The sequence below is a fragment of the Aptenodytes patagonicus genome, chromosome 2 (assembly GCF_965638725.1).
Source record: "Aptenodytes patagonicus chromosome 2, bAptPat1.pri.cur, whole genome shotgun sequence".
Classification (NCBI taxonomy): domain Eukaryota; kingdom Metazoa; phylum Chordata; class Aves; order Sphenisciformes; family Spheniscidae; genus Aptenodytes; species Aptenodytes patagonicus.
In genome coordinates this window covers 161,134,396-161,153,563 of record NC_134950.1, presented here as the reverse complement: position 1 = coordinate 161,153,563, position 19,168 = coordinate 161,134,396, and the positions used below count along the sequence as shown (strand labels likewise).

Below are 19,168 nucleotides of genomic sequence, written 5' to 3'. Positions count from 1 at the left end.
TTCCATATGAACCATTTATTGAATAAATACATGCATCATAATGTAGAATTACATGAGCAAAAAAGGCAATCCGTACAGAATTGATTACCCTTTGTTCTCATTTCAACTCTCACCATTTGCTGCAGCTCTGATAAAGGATTCAAGACAGAAAATGAAAATTCTTTTAATCCAAATCCTAGTGATACGCATGCTGATTTGAGTTTGGGTTATACCACTGCTATAATTAAGAAAGCCGGTTTTCCTGTCAGTGAAGCAGAGTAATTCTAAAAACAGTTTCAACAGTAGAGAATGTGTTGGTACATACAGACAACACAGCTTATTTTTAGCCATTTCTTAAACACCTTCATATGTTCATATTTTAAGGCACAGGATAAACAAGAACTACATGAAAAGCTATTAGCTGATATTGAATACATTGACTTGATAATGAGGTGCAATTTTTGCCCGGAGGAAAAATGACGTTCATCCTTCCTACTTCCACATAAACGGAACAATCAGAATTTGGTAACTATGATACAGAGGTTTGTTTCCACTATCAAAAGAACCAGTCTCATCTAGGCAGCCATATTCTGATCCAAATTCACTCAGGAGAACATTTCTAAAGACTTTGGCATCCAGGACTGATTACAGTCAATGGGAATTAAAGTTACTGAATTACAATGACAATTCAATCTCTTAATTTTAGATTCCTAAACGGGAACTGGGGTCTCTTAAGAGCCTATCCCTAATTTTAGGTTGTAAGCTATTTTGGAGACTTGCCCTATGTACTTTGTTCAGTTACTCACTTTGTGCTATCATCTCACATTTACCCAAACACAGAATTTCTTCCCCCCCTCGAGACTCCAGAAGACAAAATGTGCACTTTTTTTGTTTAAGTACAGAGTCTTCTAACATCTGTCCCCAGACTTCACTTAAGACTTGAAACACCGAATCAGTCTAACAGCCCATTTGTTGGCTAAGGATCAAACTCTGGGGAGTCACTGGCCAAGATGTAAGGCAGAAGTCCTTCTGCCTCGGGCTGAACCAAGGCAAAAGAGAATTATGCTGAACTGCTGCACTTAAACCTCCTTTATTTAGATCAGCTTTCGCTTTCTGCATTTTCATGGCATTAACAGTAATTCTCTCTTTCCATTCTTAACATTTTAATGGAGAACTAGCGAAGAAAATATATATTTCATAATATATTACATTTTATATGAACAGATGAGTGTGTGTGTATATATATATAGATACTCATACATTCCAATATAGAGTGAAGCCTTCAAATGGAAATGTTTTCTTACAAAGAACCTCTCTCTATTGCCCAGCCCATCAGAAAGTTACAGCAGCAAAATTTACAATGTAAGTTTGTTTGCTAAAATTGTCTTGTATAAAATGTGGCAATAAGAAGGCCGTCACTGTATAGAGGTGTATGTGCGCGTCACACACATCCGTGACAAATGTTCATGTTAAACTGAATTTAGACAAACTGAAATGAGTCAATTCTTAAACTTGAAAAAGACAAAAAGCTACATCTATGGTAGGCACTTTGGTACATCTAGTAATGTAGGCATATTCTACATCTAGAATTAAGGTTTTGTCAGTAATCTTACAATAAAGCTAATTTCAGGCGTTTATTATTTTTTTAAATATTCTTTAAAATTCTTTCTTGGCTGAGAGATCTTTCTAGAATCCTAGCTAAATAATATACTTTGTCTGTCTAATTGCATACTTATCCAAGAATGAGGGCGTTGGCTCTGAAAGAGCTGAACGGTTCTCTTGGATTCTTAATGCACATTTTTATAACAGTCTGAGAAAACCTACCAGAAAAAGAAAAATCAGTTCTGAATACTAAAAAAATTCCCCGTAATTCATAAAATTAGAGTTATGAGCTCAGCTCTTTAGGCTGATACTCTCCCTCCAACTCTCAACTGTCTGCTTTTATCAGTTTGTGCTAATTGTATCACTGCTGTAGTCTTGCAGCAGACTATGGCAATGCCTCAGTAGAATGCCATTATTTCTCAAGAAACCTGGGTGGACCACGGAAGTGCATTTTTTTCATGCACCAAACACACTAAGTAGCAATGAAGCAACTGTAAAGACAGTCAGTTTCAACTCAGTTTCACACTTTCTTACCTATTGGTTTTCCATTTTAGTATTACAGAAGGTATAGCATAATATACTATTTAGCACAGTATTGTATAATAAAAATAACGTCTTGTACGTATGCCTACTATATGAACTTATATCGCAAGCTGATTTGTATACCTTTTAAATCAGTGAAACAAGGCAGTAAGGACAGTTCTAAGTGGTTAGAGATTTTTTGTTTATAATACAGAAAAATCCATGTCCTCATAACTTCAAAAGGTCCCATGTCTAGTACTGTAGAGTACAGGAATAAATAACAAAATCTAAGTGAACCTGTATAATGAAACTGTACTGTTTGTCATGTTTACTCCATTAAATGAAAACTCAGATTTAGAAACTGTGATTCATGGACCTCTATTTATACAATATTTATAGAATTTTCATTTTTGTTTATAATATTCTATAGCATGATTTTCCAATAATACATTTATATATAAATATTAAAACGTTAATGTTTTGTACATTTAAGCTAGCCACACTGGGCCAGAAACACAATCAAGTAAAAATGTTTTTCTGCAGTTTGTTTTTGAAGAATATCACAAAATGATTAAGACCATTGTGCTGCAAAGACAAAAGAGATTCATCTGAAGAAATTAACATGCATTTAGAAGAAAATATCTATATCCTTTATCTAATTTTCTTCTGAATTCAAACCAGCATGAAAGAATTATAAAAAAATAGTATATATTTACATGGTACGGTATACCTTGGTGAGATATAAAACAAGGCAGGAAAACAGCAGAACGTAATCTTTTCACTTTCTAACAGGTACAGCCGTCATAAAGATCAATTTAAACACAAAAGGTTACTTTACTGTACTATTGCACATTACAGTAATACATAAAATTGTTTAGCAAATTAAAATACAAAGTTTAACAATGAGAAAGGCTATGTCTACATAAAATGACCAAGTGTTATAAAATTATTTGGGATGTGTCTAAGAACTAAATCAGTAAAGCTATAAAAATAATATTGGTAGATCTGTGAGAACAACGCTTTAAAAATATATAAAGGTCAGCAAAAGTATGCATGGGGAATTCCCAGTATCCATGGGCCTAACTTGCACCATGTGGCCTTGTACCGTCTTCTGTTAAATCATACCTGAAAATGAAAAAAACAAAGGATTTTTTTTTTTTTTTACATTTAGCATGTATTATTAAAACTATTCTTAACACACCAGTTACTAGTATGTAGTATTATTATTAATAAAGGAAATATTATACTTACCACTGGGTCCAGCCTTTAGCAAGTTCTTCAGATGCCAGAGGTATTAATAACTGTGAACAGGTAAATTAGCAATCAATGCATTATGTGTGCCTTTCATTCTATGTCTTAAAGATCAAATCTGACAATCCTGTAAACTACAGTATAAGTAATACCATTAATAAACAATATATTTTACATCCTTGTCATCATAGCTATCTGCTATCTGCCCGACTTGTAGTAAAGTTTCAAGTTGCTGTTTTTGACCTAAAATTCTATACCCTTTAGTGATATGGTCCCAGAGCACCTCACAGGCTTAAATTCTGAACATGGCATATCTTGGCAATGGCAATCAGCTGATGTGTTTATGCTAACAGCCTTCCTGGTAAACAGGAAAATTAAGAACACCGTTCACCATGAACTGACCACGATTCTGGTATCTTTCATCCTCTTTACAGAGCTCAAACATGGCAATTTGCAAGGGTGTAGGAATTTACTATTCCTTTTTGCATGCTCCAAATCACATGTGTAGGAAATAGAGTGATTTAATGAGTGCCTGTAGAACAGTGAAGTTGTAAACACAATAGCGGTTTTGGCATTGGGAACGTCTCCAGTAGCAGTTCTTTCTCATGGATTTTACGATCTGGAATTTTAATTACTAAACATACATTTGTTCTGTGTGCTTCTCTAAGTACTCTTGCTTGTCCTTCTAGTTTTGTCTGAACATTTTCTGAGATATCACCTGTTTTCTACTAGTTATTTTCTTTCTCTGACTGTATGATTAATAAGTCTGACATGCACGTTTCTTTTGTTACTGTGAGCCTCAGAACTTACCATTCTCTAGAGAGATTACTGCCTCATCTTTTGATGTCTGTCTCTGCAGCTTGTTCCCTCCCTTACTGAAGCTTGTCATCTAAGCCATCTATAATTTTTTAAAAGCTTCATACCTGAATCAGGTGCTTCAGTCAACACTAACAAGCTCATATCACAAGAGGATTTTAGTCTTATATAATAACAAGCTGTATTAACAGAATTTGCTTGTTGTCAACTTACTTTGCCAAGCAGGCCTTTATCTTTGGATAAGAAACCACCACTGTTCTTCACTGCTACATCTAGTGTTCTTCTCTGTACTTCAGGCAGGGAAACACTGAAATCAAATCTGACAAGCAAAGTGATGTTTTAGAGAGAATTTTGTACCTGAAGTGCAAGTTCAGTTCCTACAGCTAAACAACAATTCAAATCATAACCAAACCACCCCCCTCCCCAAACAGAAAATGAGGTCTGAGATAAATAAAGAGAAAAATCCCAAGGTTTTCCCTAAAATTTTTCTTCAATACTATGATCAATATAAACATCAAATGTTTGAGACTTCTGTTACTTTTGGTCTCTAGAAGCCACTGGTAGAACAAAACAAAACAAACAAAAAACAAACCAAACAAAACAAGGAAAGGGTCAACCGCTGACTCTACAGAGAAGAGAATGAGGAATCCTACTACCTTGACAGCTCAGTATCACTATTCTCCAAAAGGGAAAGACTGGTCAGTCTTACTGATCCTCAGTTCTCTAGAATCAGAGCTCCTTTTCTTTCCTGGCACACCAAGGCAACCTATCAACTTTTAAGGAAGAACACATTTTGTTTGCTAGATCTGAATCTTACAGAAAATGAGGGCAAGATTATACCACAATCTACATCTATTTGTCACTACAGTTCTTAAACAGCTTTATTGCTTTGCAATACGTTTTACTTGGAAAGGCACAGTAAAACAAATCTATTACCTGGAATAAACAGGACAGAGCTGCAGTACCAGGAAAACCTACCAGAGCCTCTAACTAATGATTTACAGATTTCCCTTGGACAGAATGGACTGAGGTGTTATTTTCCCCAAATTAAGTTTCTGTCTGTGGAGAAAGGTCTTCTTTATTGATAAGCGATGGGTGGGGAAAGAAGGGATACATGCGTAAGGGAAACTACCATCAAAAAACAGTGCAAAGATAAGGATTTTTATGCAATGTAATGTTGCACAAGCTTGCACAGCTTCCAACCTATGGGCCAGGATATAACCTACGAGGAAACTTCCCGACTCCCTGGATGCTGAGAAGTGCCACCAAGTAGACTGACTGAGCAAGCTGATCATGCGTAGACATTGGCTGGCTAGTCCTACCGAGGAGGCAGCATCTATCAGCCAGGCAATCGGCCAGTCAGAATCGACATGCTTCCTGGCAGGAAGGGATACCAACAGCATCGGCCAGCTAAAAGGCACTCATGTTCTGGCCACCTGCCAGAAGAGTGCACACTGCTTCTTAGCTACCAGCACAAAGGAGATGTAACTGACATAGGATAAGGCAGAAAATAAGAGAGATGTGGCTGGTAACAGAGTAAGAAGGGCTATAGTGATAACAGGGAATAGAAGGATGGGAAGAGCTATTACAGCACAAGAGAAAGGTATGACCAAGTCTGGTGGTGACAACTAGGAGTTTCAACAGCTCATCCATTCGGGTAAGCTGAGAAACCTTCATTTGACAGCTTTGTAATTACATGATATAAAACTACTACATGTAGTTTAGAACATACATTTGATCAAACACTGGGTTTAATGTCTTCTTTGATACATGCGTTTTTCTTCTTCCTGATCGTCTCTTATCAGGCAATAAATACATTCGCACATATGGATCGGATCCTTCTTCTGAAAACGCTATTAGATTTCTGTGACCAGTGAAAAACAAGGAAAAACACTTAGAAAATAAACGAGACATTGCTGAATATAAGTGTCTACATTACTATCACTTAATTTAGTACACGAATCAGTTGTGGGATATCCTGTACAAAGTATGATGTGCAGGATACAGCACATAGCTAATAGCAGTGGTAAGAAAAACTAAAAAAATGCCAAGCAGTGACTTGTACAAGATCAGATAAATGTTGAGCAGACAGCAGAGGTGGGAATACGATGTTTCTTAAATCCCAATTCAAAGTTTAGATATGGCTTTCCAAAAATCATGCGGTTTTGTCATTCCATGAAAAATTCGGTCTCTTAGAGACAGCTTTCAGACACTGCTGATAAAAATCTACATGCCGTTTTCATTTAAAATCTGACAGGGGCATAAAAGACAAATACAAAATCACAGCAAAATCTTCAACAAATTTTTTACTGATTCTGAGTATAGCTCTGTATAGTTTTTTATTTACACATAATTACAATCAGTATGTTATTTTAAAAATAACAAAGATCATCCAGACAACCAAATTAAGAGGCTAAGTCAAGATATGACAAAGTTTACAAAGAAATATGTGCAGAAATGAAATTTGGTATTTTATGCTCACCTGCAGGAATGCACTACCACAATCAGTTTGTTTCTTTGTGAACTATGACGAATTGTTAGCTGAATCTGTCCTAATGGAGACTGCCCCAGAGTTGTTCCACTGCAGGAAAAAGTAGAACACTATGCTTAGTTTTTAAAACACATATTTAAAGTAAGACCTAACTGAAATATATGCTGAGTAGTTTTCCCAGAAATCACGTATTATCCATTTAACTTTTCACTAGACCAATGTGAAAGAAGAGAGCACACGTTAGCATGTGAGCATATCTTCATCAGTTTCTTGTACTTCAGTTCCTTTTCCAACAGCTCTACTCTCCAAAATAATCTAGGTATTCTTGTCAGTTTAGAGATCAGCTGCTCTTCAGTACTTTGAAAACCATGATCAGTAAAGAACATGCTTACCCTAAAAAAAACATGAAAACAGTATCTAGGAAATTGGAAAGCTTAATGGTGCAAACTGCAATGAAAACCTCAGTGATGGGCCACTCTTACCTATGGCCAGGAACCAATAAGAAGACCAGCTCATTCTTTTCTAAATTCTCTAATGTAGAAATATAAATATTCTTGGCTTAAAATAGTGATACTTTAAACACACTTACTGCCTTAAAAGCTCAAATCACAGTATAAACACAGCCATTTTACTTTTCTGTAGCTCATGCCACATTGAAAATAGTATTAGAATCAATTTACACTTACAAATACAGGTCATGCTTAAATAAAAAGCAAGCACCATGATTAAGAATTTCTGTTTTAAAGAATGGCCAATATTTGCATGAGTTCCCTCATGTCTATAAAATGCCTATTTTAGTTTGTGTAAACTGACTATGAGTATTTTCCGTTTCACACAGGACAGTATATGGCATGCTTGGCATTTCTCAACCACCTGAAGGGTATCTTAACCTTAAGGGAGAGGCGTGCCTCTTTTGTGAATAGCTACTACAAAGCGATTGCAGAATGTTCCATTAAAATTCCCAAGTCATTCACTTTAAAAACTAGAATGAAGCATTTCAATTCAGTATTTTCTGAGTTAAAATAAAAAAAAAAAAAAAAAAAAATCAGAGCACTGAAGAACATGGGGCCTGCAATAAAGGACCTCCTTAGCCATAGCTTTACCACTCTTATCAAATGAGAAAGTATGAAATTTGTGTATTAAATAAGGAGTAGTATTTCAACATTTACCATAATTAACGAAGTCTAACCCAGTTTTGGGCCAGAAGAGAGACTGATAAACTGAAGACAAGACAGCAGAGGACCATAAAGATAAATGGGGGTCTGGAGCACATAAGCAGATGGTGAAGGAAATGGGTTTGTATAAATGGAAGAGAAGGCCAATAGCAGATTCAATTGCAGTCTTTCATTACTTAAAACAGACATTATAGAGAAGACTGAGTCAGACTCCTCGTGGATGTGCACAGTAAAAGAACAAGAGGCCGCAGTCAAGTTGCAGCAAGATAAATTCCAATTGGAAATAAGGAAAAAACATTTTCACAGTGGAGTGATTAAACACCGGAACTGCTGAGAAAGTTTATAGAATCTCCATCCTTGGAGCTATTCAAAACTTGTTTGGACAAGGCCCAGGAAACCTGACCTAACTTTGAAGCGGGATTTGCTTTGAGCAGAGGGCTGACTGAACTCCAGCGGTTTCTTCCAACCTATATTACTCTGTTGATTCTATGACCTCTGATAGAGAAAAAGATGAATTGGTTCAATCCCTTACAAATAAAAAATTAAAACCTTCCTACTTAGATTCACAGAGAAGCTACATGAATAGGGAATTAATGGTTTCCATTCTCCTATTCAGAGCAGAATAGGCTGCTCAGCTATCTGTACTGGTAAGTATAGCTGCCCATTGAGGCAAGTAAAAAAAAATTAGAGAATTTAAGAAAGCATGGCTCCAGCAATCCTCATTAATTGAATAGTAACTGACTATTCATTTAACATTCTTTATTATAAACTGAGTAATTTAAAAAGACCAGCTATATTCAGCTTAATTGGCTTAATATTAATGCTAATAGGATTCAGTGGTGAAACAGGCAACTATTGCCATGAAAGTGATTAATGTTGTATTGAAAAATATCCTTCCCTCTTGCCATCCCACTCTTTTTAGCACTACACAGTGTAGCTATGAGAACAAGGTGGACTTTACGTTGCAGATCATCGCAATGGTAAGGTAACTTCTAATTGCAGAATCTGTCTAACTGAGGTACTGGGAGGAAGCAGAAAATCACAATGACTTGATTTTCAAATGCCAGGCTCAAACTGCAAGAGGAAAAAATATTACTGAAATGCAAACTAAGCACTCTTTCTTTGGCTGCACTGATGACATTTTTTTATAAATCAACTTAGATATACTGCAAAACCAAGTAATTAACACCATACTTTTCAAGCTGTCGTAGTCTTTGCCGTAGCTCCTGTGTGGCGATAGGCAGCGATATGTCTGAGGCTATGCTAGGAGTGGGTTCTTTGACCGAGAGGTGGCTGGGAGAGTAAGAGAAGTTAGAGGCATGAAGACTGGAGGAACTTCGGCTGAGATCTGTTGGCCACTGAGGGCTGGCATTGGGAGGCTGACTTTTTTCAGCTGTATCAGTCTTTTTATCACTATCAGTCGCTGGGGAAGCTGGAACAGGTTTGTTTGAATCAGGTGGTGGTGAGAGAGGAACGTGAGGCTTAAAAGATGATTTTCTTGCATCTTTGGAAAGAGATGGCCTTTTTACTTGGGCCGAGTGTTGATGATCTGGAGATCTTGCTTGCTTTTCAAGAGAAAGGACCTAGATACAGTAAAAATACATATAATATGACTGTTTTCCAGTATAAAAAACAGGAACAAATTTGTTTCTACAAGAGTACTGGTTGGTGACAAGTTGTTAAGTTCAGACTCTAATGCAGGACCAAAAATATTCACACTTATACTCATTCAGTCTACAATAGGAAACCTTTTGCACAGCAAAACACAGCCTCATCTTCTTTGTGGCAAATGCAGTAACTATAAAACAATGTGAAATTCTCCATTCATTTAGATTTATTCTCCTCATTATTCCCTTCCCATACTCTACGCGCTTCTGGTGCAAGTGCTATTTACTTTGCAGCTCTAGCCACCTGGAAAGCTATTCTATAATTTTTTTCTTCTAATCTTTTGAAATTTAATCCTACATCACAAGTTCTTCTCACTCATTGCCTTACTTTCTCTTTTATAGGTTATTTTCATTTACTAATGACAAGTAAGCAAGAAAGTGCTTTAGAAAAGAACAAATAACAGAAGTTAACAGAAGTCTGACAGTGTTTGCAAAGAGATACACTACTCTATTAAACCAACTAATTTAGCTGGGGAAAAAGACAAACCAGATCTCAGGTATGCAAGTTTTGTCTTCAAAACTCCAATGTGCTTGAAAGCTGGTCTGAATTTTTCCAGTACTATGAATATAATTCCTTTCCCTATAAACATTATTCTTTTTAAACCATCATGACCTCAGTTCCATTTCTATAAGATAAGGGTGATTTCACTGATCTGTAGCCTACTGAATGATAAGAGACTTGAAGGAATTTAAATTGCAAACATGATTTCCGAACCTAAAACCACAGGGAATCTCAGTCTTAATTAATGCAGCCGATTACTGTTTTGTTTGGAGAATTTTCTGTTTTTGAAATAGAATGTATTTAAATTAGAGGTTATCTTTGTGTACTTGATAGCACTGCCACAACTAAGGACACCTGGCATTGTGACACCCAAGGAAATGTACTATCTTCTTCATAAAGCTAGAAGACCAGAAGTCATGATAGTCTTAAGTATGCTTTCAGACATTTACAATGGGAAAAGTTTTAGAGTACCCTGAGTGCAATCTTCATGTTTATAGTGCTGTTTGGACCGGAGTTGCTCAGGTGGAACCGCTGATGCATAGTTAAATCTTCACTCTCCAGCAACTGGCTTAAAGGCAGTTTGAAGTTCCCCAAAGAACACTGGTGCTGTTCATCCCTCACCTGAAGGAACACAGAAGCTAAGTAATTTTGTATCATCTGCTTTGTTAGAATTGAGAGAAAGAAAAAGAAATAGTTTTATTTAAAAACAAAAAAAACAAACAATATTGAATGTAGTTTGTTCTTAAACCAAATTTCCCTGATCATAAGATTACTTTACACTGCAGAAGGAAATAGCAAATATACTCAATGACTAGTTTCTTCATCCCTATCTTCTCCAGCAAAAGCAAGACAGAAAACTAACCATCACATCTACGTGACCCTTGATCAAAATAACTACATGGTTTCCAAACAGTCTGTGTGAAAATGAACTCCCACAACTGTTAGAGGAATAGTAACTAGGACAGTACTCATTTACACTTTAGTCTCTTTGAACTATGTAAATGACATATCAGCAGTGTAAAGGGATACAGTATTCAGATAAAGCAAAAACGTCCTTGGGATGAGAGAGGAAACATATCAGCCATACATAACAGCAATTTCTGCTAGCAGCTAAGACTGTTAAGGTTCGAAACGGTTGGACGGTTGACGGTTGGACTCGATGATCTTAGAGGTCTTTTCCAACCTTAATGATTCTATGAAACAGGTATCAAAAATGGTTTTTTTCCCCCCTTTTTTTTTTCTTTTCTTAAGTAAGACAACCATCAACTATATTCTTCTGGTGAGAGATTGGTTATAATCTTTCTTCCTTTTAGTAGTAAATGCAAATAAACATTTCATAGCCTGGTCTTAAAAACCACCTTAAGTATAATTTTAATGGTGTTCACAATATATTCAGTCTCATTTCATAACAACCTGTAATGTCTGAATGTTTCTACTGAAATGTCTTAGAAAAGAAAGGTATCTAAAGAGAGTGAGACAACATACCTCAACTTCAAGATCTTGTCTTTTGGGATTGTGTACAAAGAAAGTAAAGTTTTCCTCCCATACTGGTTCATTGGTCTTGTATCGAATCTGAAGTTAGAGCACAGGAAGCATACAAATTACAAAACATTTCCATCTAATGAAGCCGGTGTCAAGAGTTGAGTACATTTTTCATTTTGGCTTTGGAAAATTAATGTCTGAAACCTGACATATTTAAACAAAGGCCAAGTGGGATCTACCCAAGGCATATATAATATAACATATAAAATTATACACAGGACATGCAGTAGAATATGTTTTGCATTAAAGTTGCTGTATGCAAAGTAAAACTCCTGCTAAAGACCCTTTACTTCACACCAGTCTATGAACAAATGCAGGATCTTCAGACTGGCACATTCTCTCTCTTCTCATACTTCTCTATAAGGGTTGAACCAGCTCAATGAAACTCCTAGAAACTAATATTTTTCCTTCTAATCACCAAGTAGCCATGTGGAAGATTTCACTGCCAAATCTCACTACTTTCAGCAAGCCATTAATGGGGGCGGGGGGGGGGTGGGGGGGGTGGAGAAAAAAGCGCTTACAAAATAAGCTATCTCCAGGAACAAAGGACTTGAATTTCTATCTCCATTCTCTAATAGGTATCAAAATTAAGACTGTATATAAGATCTGATTTAGGCTTTGTGACAATTTTGGACAGGATATGAAGAAGCCAAATTACATGTCCTCTCCTTTTGGCTCACTGACACTTTTACTTTAAAAAAAAACAAAACCAAAACAAAACCACAACACACCCATATTACATATATCTACCTATCTAGGTATCACTTCACTGTTGCTATTTTATTTTAAAGAGCTGTTTGAATGCACAGATGTTAGTTATGGGCAAGATGCCAGGTACATTGAATGCCTTGGGTCAAAATCAGACGGATCACCATCAAGATCAACCTCATGACAGGCATCTGTTACAGACCACCCGATTAAGAAAAAGAGATGGATGACGCCTTCTTCAGATGACTCAAAGCTGTCTCAGGTCTGCAGAACCAGGTTCTGAGAGCTTCAACTACTCTAATGTTTTCTAGGAAAGTAGCACAGTGGTGCACAAGCAGTTTAAGAGTTTGTGCTAGAAAAACACACACTGTTGCGTTACAGTTGTTCTCAATCATTGGATGTGATGACTAGGAGTGGTGTTCTTCTGAATCTACTACTTACAAATGAGGAATATTGGTTTGCACGTGTGACTATCAACAGCAGCCTTGGCTACAGTGACTGTAAGATCACAGAGCTTAAGATCCTAAGGGGCATGAGGAAAACAAGTAACAGAATAAAAGCCTTGGACTTCAGAAAAGCAGATTTCAACTTGCTCTAGGAACTGTTAGAAGGGATTCCATGAGTGTCTACCTTGGAGGGCAGAGGAGCTCAGGAGTGCTAGAGGACAGCCTTCTGAAACCACAGAAGTGGTCCATACCTCAAAGCAGAAAAAGCAGCAGACATAAAAACAAAGTAGCCTGGCTAAACTACGAGCTCCTGAGAACTACACAGTGCTTTGGCTAATCTAGGGCCCTACTTTAAACAGAAGGTTTAAGCAGATGGTCCCTTTCGACCTGGGCATTTCCATAACTCTGTGATTCTGTAAATTTTCAAATCTTGATCAGTATTTTGAAGCCTGCTCTTTACCCACACTGTTATTTATATAATCACTACTGTAGGAATCCCAGTTGCAGATCAGAATCTACTGTGGAAGGACATCTACAAATAGCTAAAAATCTGGTGTCTACTCACAAACAGTTTAAATTGAGTAAGCTCCCATTCAGTCCTTGGCTTCTTGTTGGAATTTCAGTTCTGGTGGTAACTTTTAAGGCAGTGGATACACTCAATGGCTCGATAGCCAATGCCAAGCACACAGAGCCACCAAATGTTTGTAGACAGAGCCAAGTATGAAGAGTAGGAACTTACCTTACTTTCCTGTGCCTTGTGTCCAACTGACAGCAAAACAAGTGGATTGGGATTGCTGTTTATTTTCTTTCCTGACTGGTAAAGAAAAAGCAAAAACTTTGCCTTCAGTACAAAGCAAAACCTCTCTCCTCTGAAACTTTTATGTTTGCATCTTAAAAAAACAACTCATATGCATTCTACTATATGCTTATCTATTATTCTCAGTATTTTATTCAACAGGCTTCAATGGCAGACTGGCTCGCAACTCGTGAACACATTAACATGAAGGCATCCCAACTACCCTAAATATGCTGAAGCAAAATGCTACAAATGAGGAGTTTTAGTCTCCTTTCCGTTTTCTTCAAATGAAATTGGTACGGTACAAATTCTTATCTTTTAATGAGCATTACAACCCCCAAAGCTAATGAAGCATAGTTAAAACCGCAAAATGAATATTGCATGCAGATGGGAGATATGGAGAAGGCACAAACTCAGGAAGCTTACTTTATTTACATTACAGTAGTATTATTAAATTGGATGTAATATCAGAACATTGATATTCCCCCCTTTTCAGTCTGGGGAGAAAGAAGATGCACTATAAGGTACCTGATGTATATTTCTACAGTTTACCAAATACTCTTTATTAGAGAATCAACCATCTGCCATATCTGAGCCTTGCTCACCAGGTGTTTAGCATTACAACAAACTGAAAATAAACATCAGTTTAGAAACAAATTATCTACACAAAGGAACATTCCCAACTACATGTTTCTTTCACAATAAATTAACCTAACAAAAATTTAAGTCAGAAAGAAAAGTTAGACATGAAAGTTAATCATCTCAAGCAGATGTTAACGCAGTTTAAAAGGCCTAGAAAATATAGTATACACGGTTAATAATATACTTTGAATTCTACCATGTAGGAAATTGTACAGATCAGGTATGTAAACATAAAGTTAGTTAAAATCTACTTAATGCATGTAAGGTCACAATTACAACCAAGTGATTAAAATATTTTATATTCTTAAATTAAGAATGTGCATGTTTTAGGTATTTTTGGATCTGAACTTACATTTTGGACATCATACTTCCACTAATATTACTTGACTTTAATGTGACACACTGCTTATAACCATATTTTCCTTTAGAAAAAAAGTTAAGAAAGCACTCCTTTCTTGGATGAATGCCGCATTTCTTTTTTTCATGATTTCTAATGGAAAATATTTAGCTCTCAAAGACAACAGAATACACAGGTTTAAGGAACAGAAAGAAAGTCAGATTATGCTCCAACTGATGGTGTTTAAAAATGGTAGGTGAAATTTTTTTCATTTTTTCTTTGTCCACAAAAAGGTGCCTGAAACTCCCTTTTCTTTATAAAATGATAAAACTACAGAAGTTGACAAAAAGACCCTGTTGCTTATGCTGATATGTAAATATAAATATTTTTAATTCATGCTAAATAGGTAGCAATATGTACACACACATATAACGCACCTCTAACACCTGCCACTGACAGATTTGCTGTTGACAGTCTATTAGAAACTGCCTCTTGTCCAAGTTCCTCCAGCTGAGAACTTGGCTTATGCCTTCCAAGTTTGCCTCTCAACTCTATGTCTTCCATATCAAAAAGCTGGGCTAAATTTGTTTAGCATTTATATAAAAGTTGTAAAGCCTTCTAAAAACATCTAGCAGGAACAAGATTATTTCAAAACATGTCAGAGATTGATTTTATTGGTTAGTCATTCAGAGTTGACCAATGAAGTATCACTCAGTATGTCAAAGATGTTTTAGCTTTCATGTCAGCTTTGTTCTTTAGTTACTACTTCAAATTAGTTCTCAGGACTATTTTTTCCCCCAGTCTTCTAAAGCAGTCTATACTCCACTCAACTGATCTAAAATTCAAATTACCACAGACCAAAGTATTTCACCAATGTCTTTACCGCTTCTTGAAACTAAATTTAAGTAAAACGGAATTGCACTAAATATATATCCGGCAACAGAAATTCCATCCACTGTTGGAAGAGAAGTGTTGCAGGCATTTGTGCATTTCCAATTACTTTTGTGACCTTAAATGGACAACTATATTAATTTTACCTTTAGGGCTTTCTGAACAGCAGCCTTCTTCAAGCCATCAGGGTTAAATTCTAATGGATTATGCTTTTAAGTGAGGAGAGAATGAACATAGGAAGGGTTAATAAGTCATGCAATGAAGCAATTTCACTAGGTTAATTAATTATGACATGACAACACAGGGCAAAGCGGGGAAAAAAACAACCTAAAAAACCCCAAAAAAATCTTTCAAACAAAACAAGGAAGGAACTACCACGACAACAACAAAAGTCTGACAAAACTTTTTTTCCCCCCTCTTGTCCTCTCTGAATGTTTGTATTCTGCTTTAAAACTAATACACTCACTTTCAGTCTACTTATATTTGCCTCACCAGGTTTTTTTTACCATAATGAAGAAACTTCACAAAATAGGTTTTATTGAATGCCTGATGTCCTATGGACTGCCTTCTGAAAGAACCTTTTTTAAGTTTGGTTAAGTATATTTTCACAACATAGAAGCTTCTCTGATGATATATCAAGTAATTATGTGAAGGAGTCCTTTTACGGGAGAAATTACTATGCTAAATATTGATAGGACTTAGATCATTACAAAAATCTAAGTCATTTGAGCCTCTTCAGCAGATGAATGATACAAACACTGCATGTCAACTAGAATGAAGGCCTACTAATTTACTCAGTTGAATGAAGACATGCAAATACACTAACAATAGGAATTTGAACTGATTTAGCAGGACAAAACCTCTTGCTACTTTCCATTAATTAAGCAAATTTTTAATTTTTTTTTTAAGAGTAATATGTTGTTCTTGAAGTGACACATGTAAAGTACAAAAATGTTACAGAAAATTTGCATTCAACTCATAAGAAATAATTTCAGGAAATACAATTTTGAAATGAAAGAGACTTCGTTAGTATACTTATGGCTGGCTTTTTCTTTAAGCACAAATTTTTGTTTCAAGGGAGAATTCTGCTTTAAAAGCTATAGTGTGTGGCAACAAAAAAAAATTGCATAATGGCCTTTTTAATCATGCTGATTTATGAACAGGAACCAATATTATTAACACTCTGCCAAAAGAAATGCCTTCCTGAAATTCAAATCCAGAAGTGACCAAAATTTGAAGAGAGATTTAACCTTTGTGCAGAAATACTTTTTTACATTTTCTTTTGGAATGTCATATCCTGAAGTTGGCCAATACGTATGACGAGATTCCTGGCATTCAGCTTTAAAATTTCTATTTCAGAATGAATATACAATATGATGAAACTGGAGAAAAACAGAAATAAGGTTTGGCTGGTTTGTGGCATTTTTTTAATCATTATTTTTCTTAAAATAAAATTATGGAATCTTCCACAGCTATTTATCTGATACGTTAGGGACTTACTATTGTACTTAAAGACCTTCAAAGATAGACACTGCACAATATTCCTAGACATATCAATCCTAATGTTTAACCATCCTTTTCATCAGAAATTTTTTTAATGCCCAACAGGTATGTTCCTTGCTGGAGTTTAAGCACTGTTTCTTGTTTTCTGACAAACATGACAAAGGCACTTTGTTTGCAGCAGCCTTGTATCATTTCCATCCCCATCTTTATTTCCTAAGGCTAAATTCATCCCAGTTACTCTTCCTCTGCTAGTCACGTGTACTGGCTTTCTCATTATCATAACTGGTGTCCTCCAGATCTTACTTTGCTGCGGCCAAAATCAGGGCCTTAGTAATGGCTAAGTAGAACAGAAGGATTAGTCCATACATCTTACAGGCTACACTCCTCTTGCTATATACAGCATGGTGTTTGTCTTTCATAACAGCATGATACAGCACGACTACAGATCTGTTTCTGTAGAGCTATCCATCAGACAACTATTTCCATCCCATATTTATATGTGTGCAATGACTGTCCTCTATGGAAAAGTACCTTATTTTTCCAGATCATATCTGCAATTCATCAAGATCATTTTGAATCCTAAACTGCCCCTCAACTTACTGGCCCTCTGTCCTTCACATTTGCACCTGCATATTCAGTACACATCTTTTTTTCCCCCTATAATATTATTTCAAAGAATTTTAAAAGTCAAAAACAAACCTATGTGATCAATTATAAAGGCAGGCAACCAATGATTCCTGGATATTGAACATGTCTCAATTCCTCTGGAATCATAGCAAGGATAGGCCAAGAGGGACATCAGCTGGGGCAAATATGTTTAAGCCAGACTTCAGGTTTCAAGGGAAGGAGCTGCAGGTCCATGAGGATGGTGGCTGAAAGGCTGGGCGGGAGGAGACTAGGAGAAGAAAAGGGAGTATTCAATATAAAAAGCCAAGAAAAGGTCTTGCCTTGGGTGACAAAATTGTCTTGCTATGGTTCTGAGTGTCTCTGCAGTTATAGGAAAAGGGGACAGGTATCCAAGAACTATACTGATAACTGACACAGTGAAATAAATCAGATTTCAGGCTAGCATTCTGTAACAGCCAGTGATATTTGCAGTAAATCCTAATAACAAACCCATAAATTACACTGCAACTAACAAGCTGTTTTGTTTTTAAGCCAGATCCTAATTCAATATGCTTTGGAGTACAACTCATTACTTCTGTCGACTCACTAAGTCTTGCTTGTGGTTAAAATGGGGCTTTAGAAGTGTCTAAATCTGTGAGTGCATCCTCAATTGATAAGCAGAAGACAGTCACTGATCTGTAAGAGCTGATTTAAAATATGGATAATTTATATGTTATATAAACACCAAGCTGAAAGAAAAATTGTTGTGAACTAATGATAACGTATCCTAAAACTAGTGTTACTCACTTTTGGAAATTATACTAAGAACACTATTCATACTCCTTAACTTCAGATAAATCAGATTTAGATGGGTACATGTCTGAATTAGGTGTCATGAATCTAGGTTAATAGATTAACCTAGTCAGTAAAACTGTCTAGAAAGGAACAAAGAGCACTCAGGGCATTGGATTTTCCTCTCCCTACATAAAGTGAGCCCCCTTTTTAACACTCCCCCCTCCCCCCCCCCGTAACTCATGTTACATGTCAGTTAGATATCTGAACTTACAGGTGTGAGTGTTTGCATAATACCTCGTGTTTAAAGATGCCCTGAAAACAAGATGCAGTTTTATGACTGCTGAAGCCTGTTGTTATCTCTGGGCTACTACAGTCCTCTCCTCTCCTCTCTCCTGGCCTCCAGCCATAAATCTCATCCTCTTGCTTGCTGCAAGACTAGCACCCATGCAACTGCAGAACAAGGCAGTTAACACTCCTGTTGAAGGAAATCCAGTCCTGGCTATCTTAAAATGGTTGCTGTTCCATACTAACTCACAAATCGCTTTGGGGATTTGGAAAGTTTTGTCCAATGTCTGAATAGATGCTGTTATATGTAGACAACATGTCCTAATGCAAAGACCCTAAGATCAACAAAAACATCAGGGCTACACTCTTTATCAAGCATTTTGATTTTTTTTTTAATTATTATTATTTTTAGGATGTATCTAGTATTTTTATAACTAAAAGAAACAGCAACTACTTATCAGTTTTAATTCCAAGATAACTGAACCATAGCTTATGAACTGCATTTCTTATTCATTAAATTTTAACAAGATTTGGTAATGGATGTAACTTTTTTGATACTTTAAAATTAACTTCTACACAGAAACTAACTGAAAGGACCATAGAAAAGGGTTT

At 36.2% G+C, this 19,168-nt stretch overlaps 1 protein-coding gene across 3 annotated transcripts in view; it reads right to left on the bottom strand.

The window, feature by feature from the left end:
* ESYT2 (extended synaptotagmin 2) overlaps window positions 1-19,168 on the bottom strand; it is a 93,778-nt gene continuing 74,610 nt past the window's right edge. For 2 of the 3 annotated variants that reach the window (XM_076331908.1, XM_076331909.1), the window contains 10 exons: window positions 15,514-15,576; window positions 13,441-13,515; window positions 11,491-11,577; window positions 10,477-10,626; window positions 9,031-9,419; window positions 6,653-6,751; window positions 5,903-6,034; window positions 4,384-4,489; window positions 3,355-3,404; window positions 1-3,228 (listed from right to left, as the gene is read on the bottom strand). In XM_076331908.1, the coding sequence (XP_076188023.1) occupies window positions 3,183-3,228; window positions 3,355-3,404; window positions 4,384-4,489; window positions 5,903-6,034; window positions 6,653-6,751; window positions 9,031-9,419; window positions 10,477-10,626; window positions 11,491-11,577; window positions 13,441-13,515; window positions 15,514-15,576 (1,197 nt within the window). In that variant the 3' untranslated portion in view covers window positions 1-3,182. The remainder of the gene's footprint in view (window positions 3,229-3,354; window positions 3,405-4,383; window positions 4,490-5,902; window positions 6,035-6,652; window positions 6,752-9,030; window positions 9,420-10,476; window positions 10,627-11,490; window positions 11,578-13,440; window positions 13,516-15,513; window positions 15,577-19,168) is intronic. The other variant, XM_076331910.1, reaches the window with a different exon arrangement.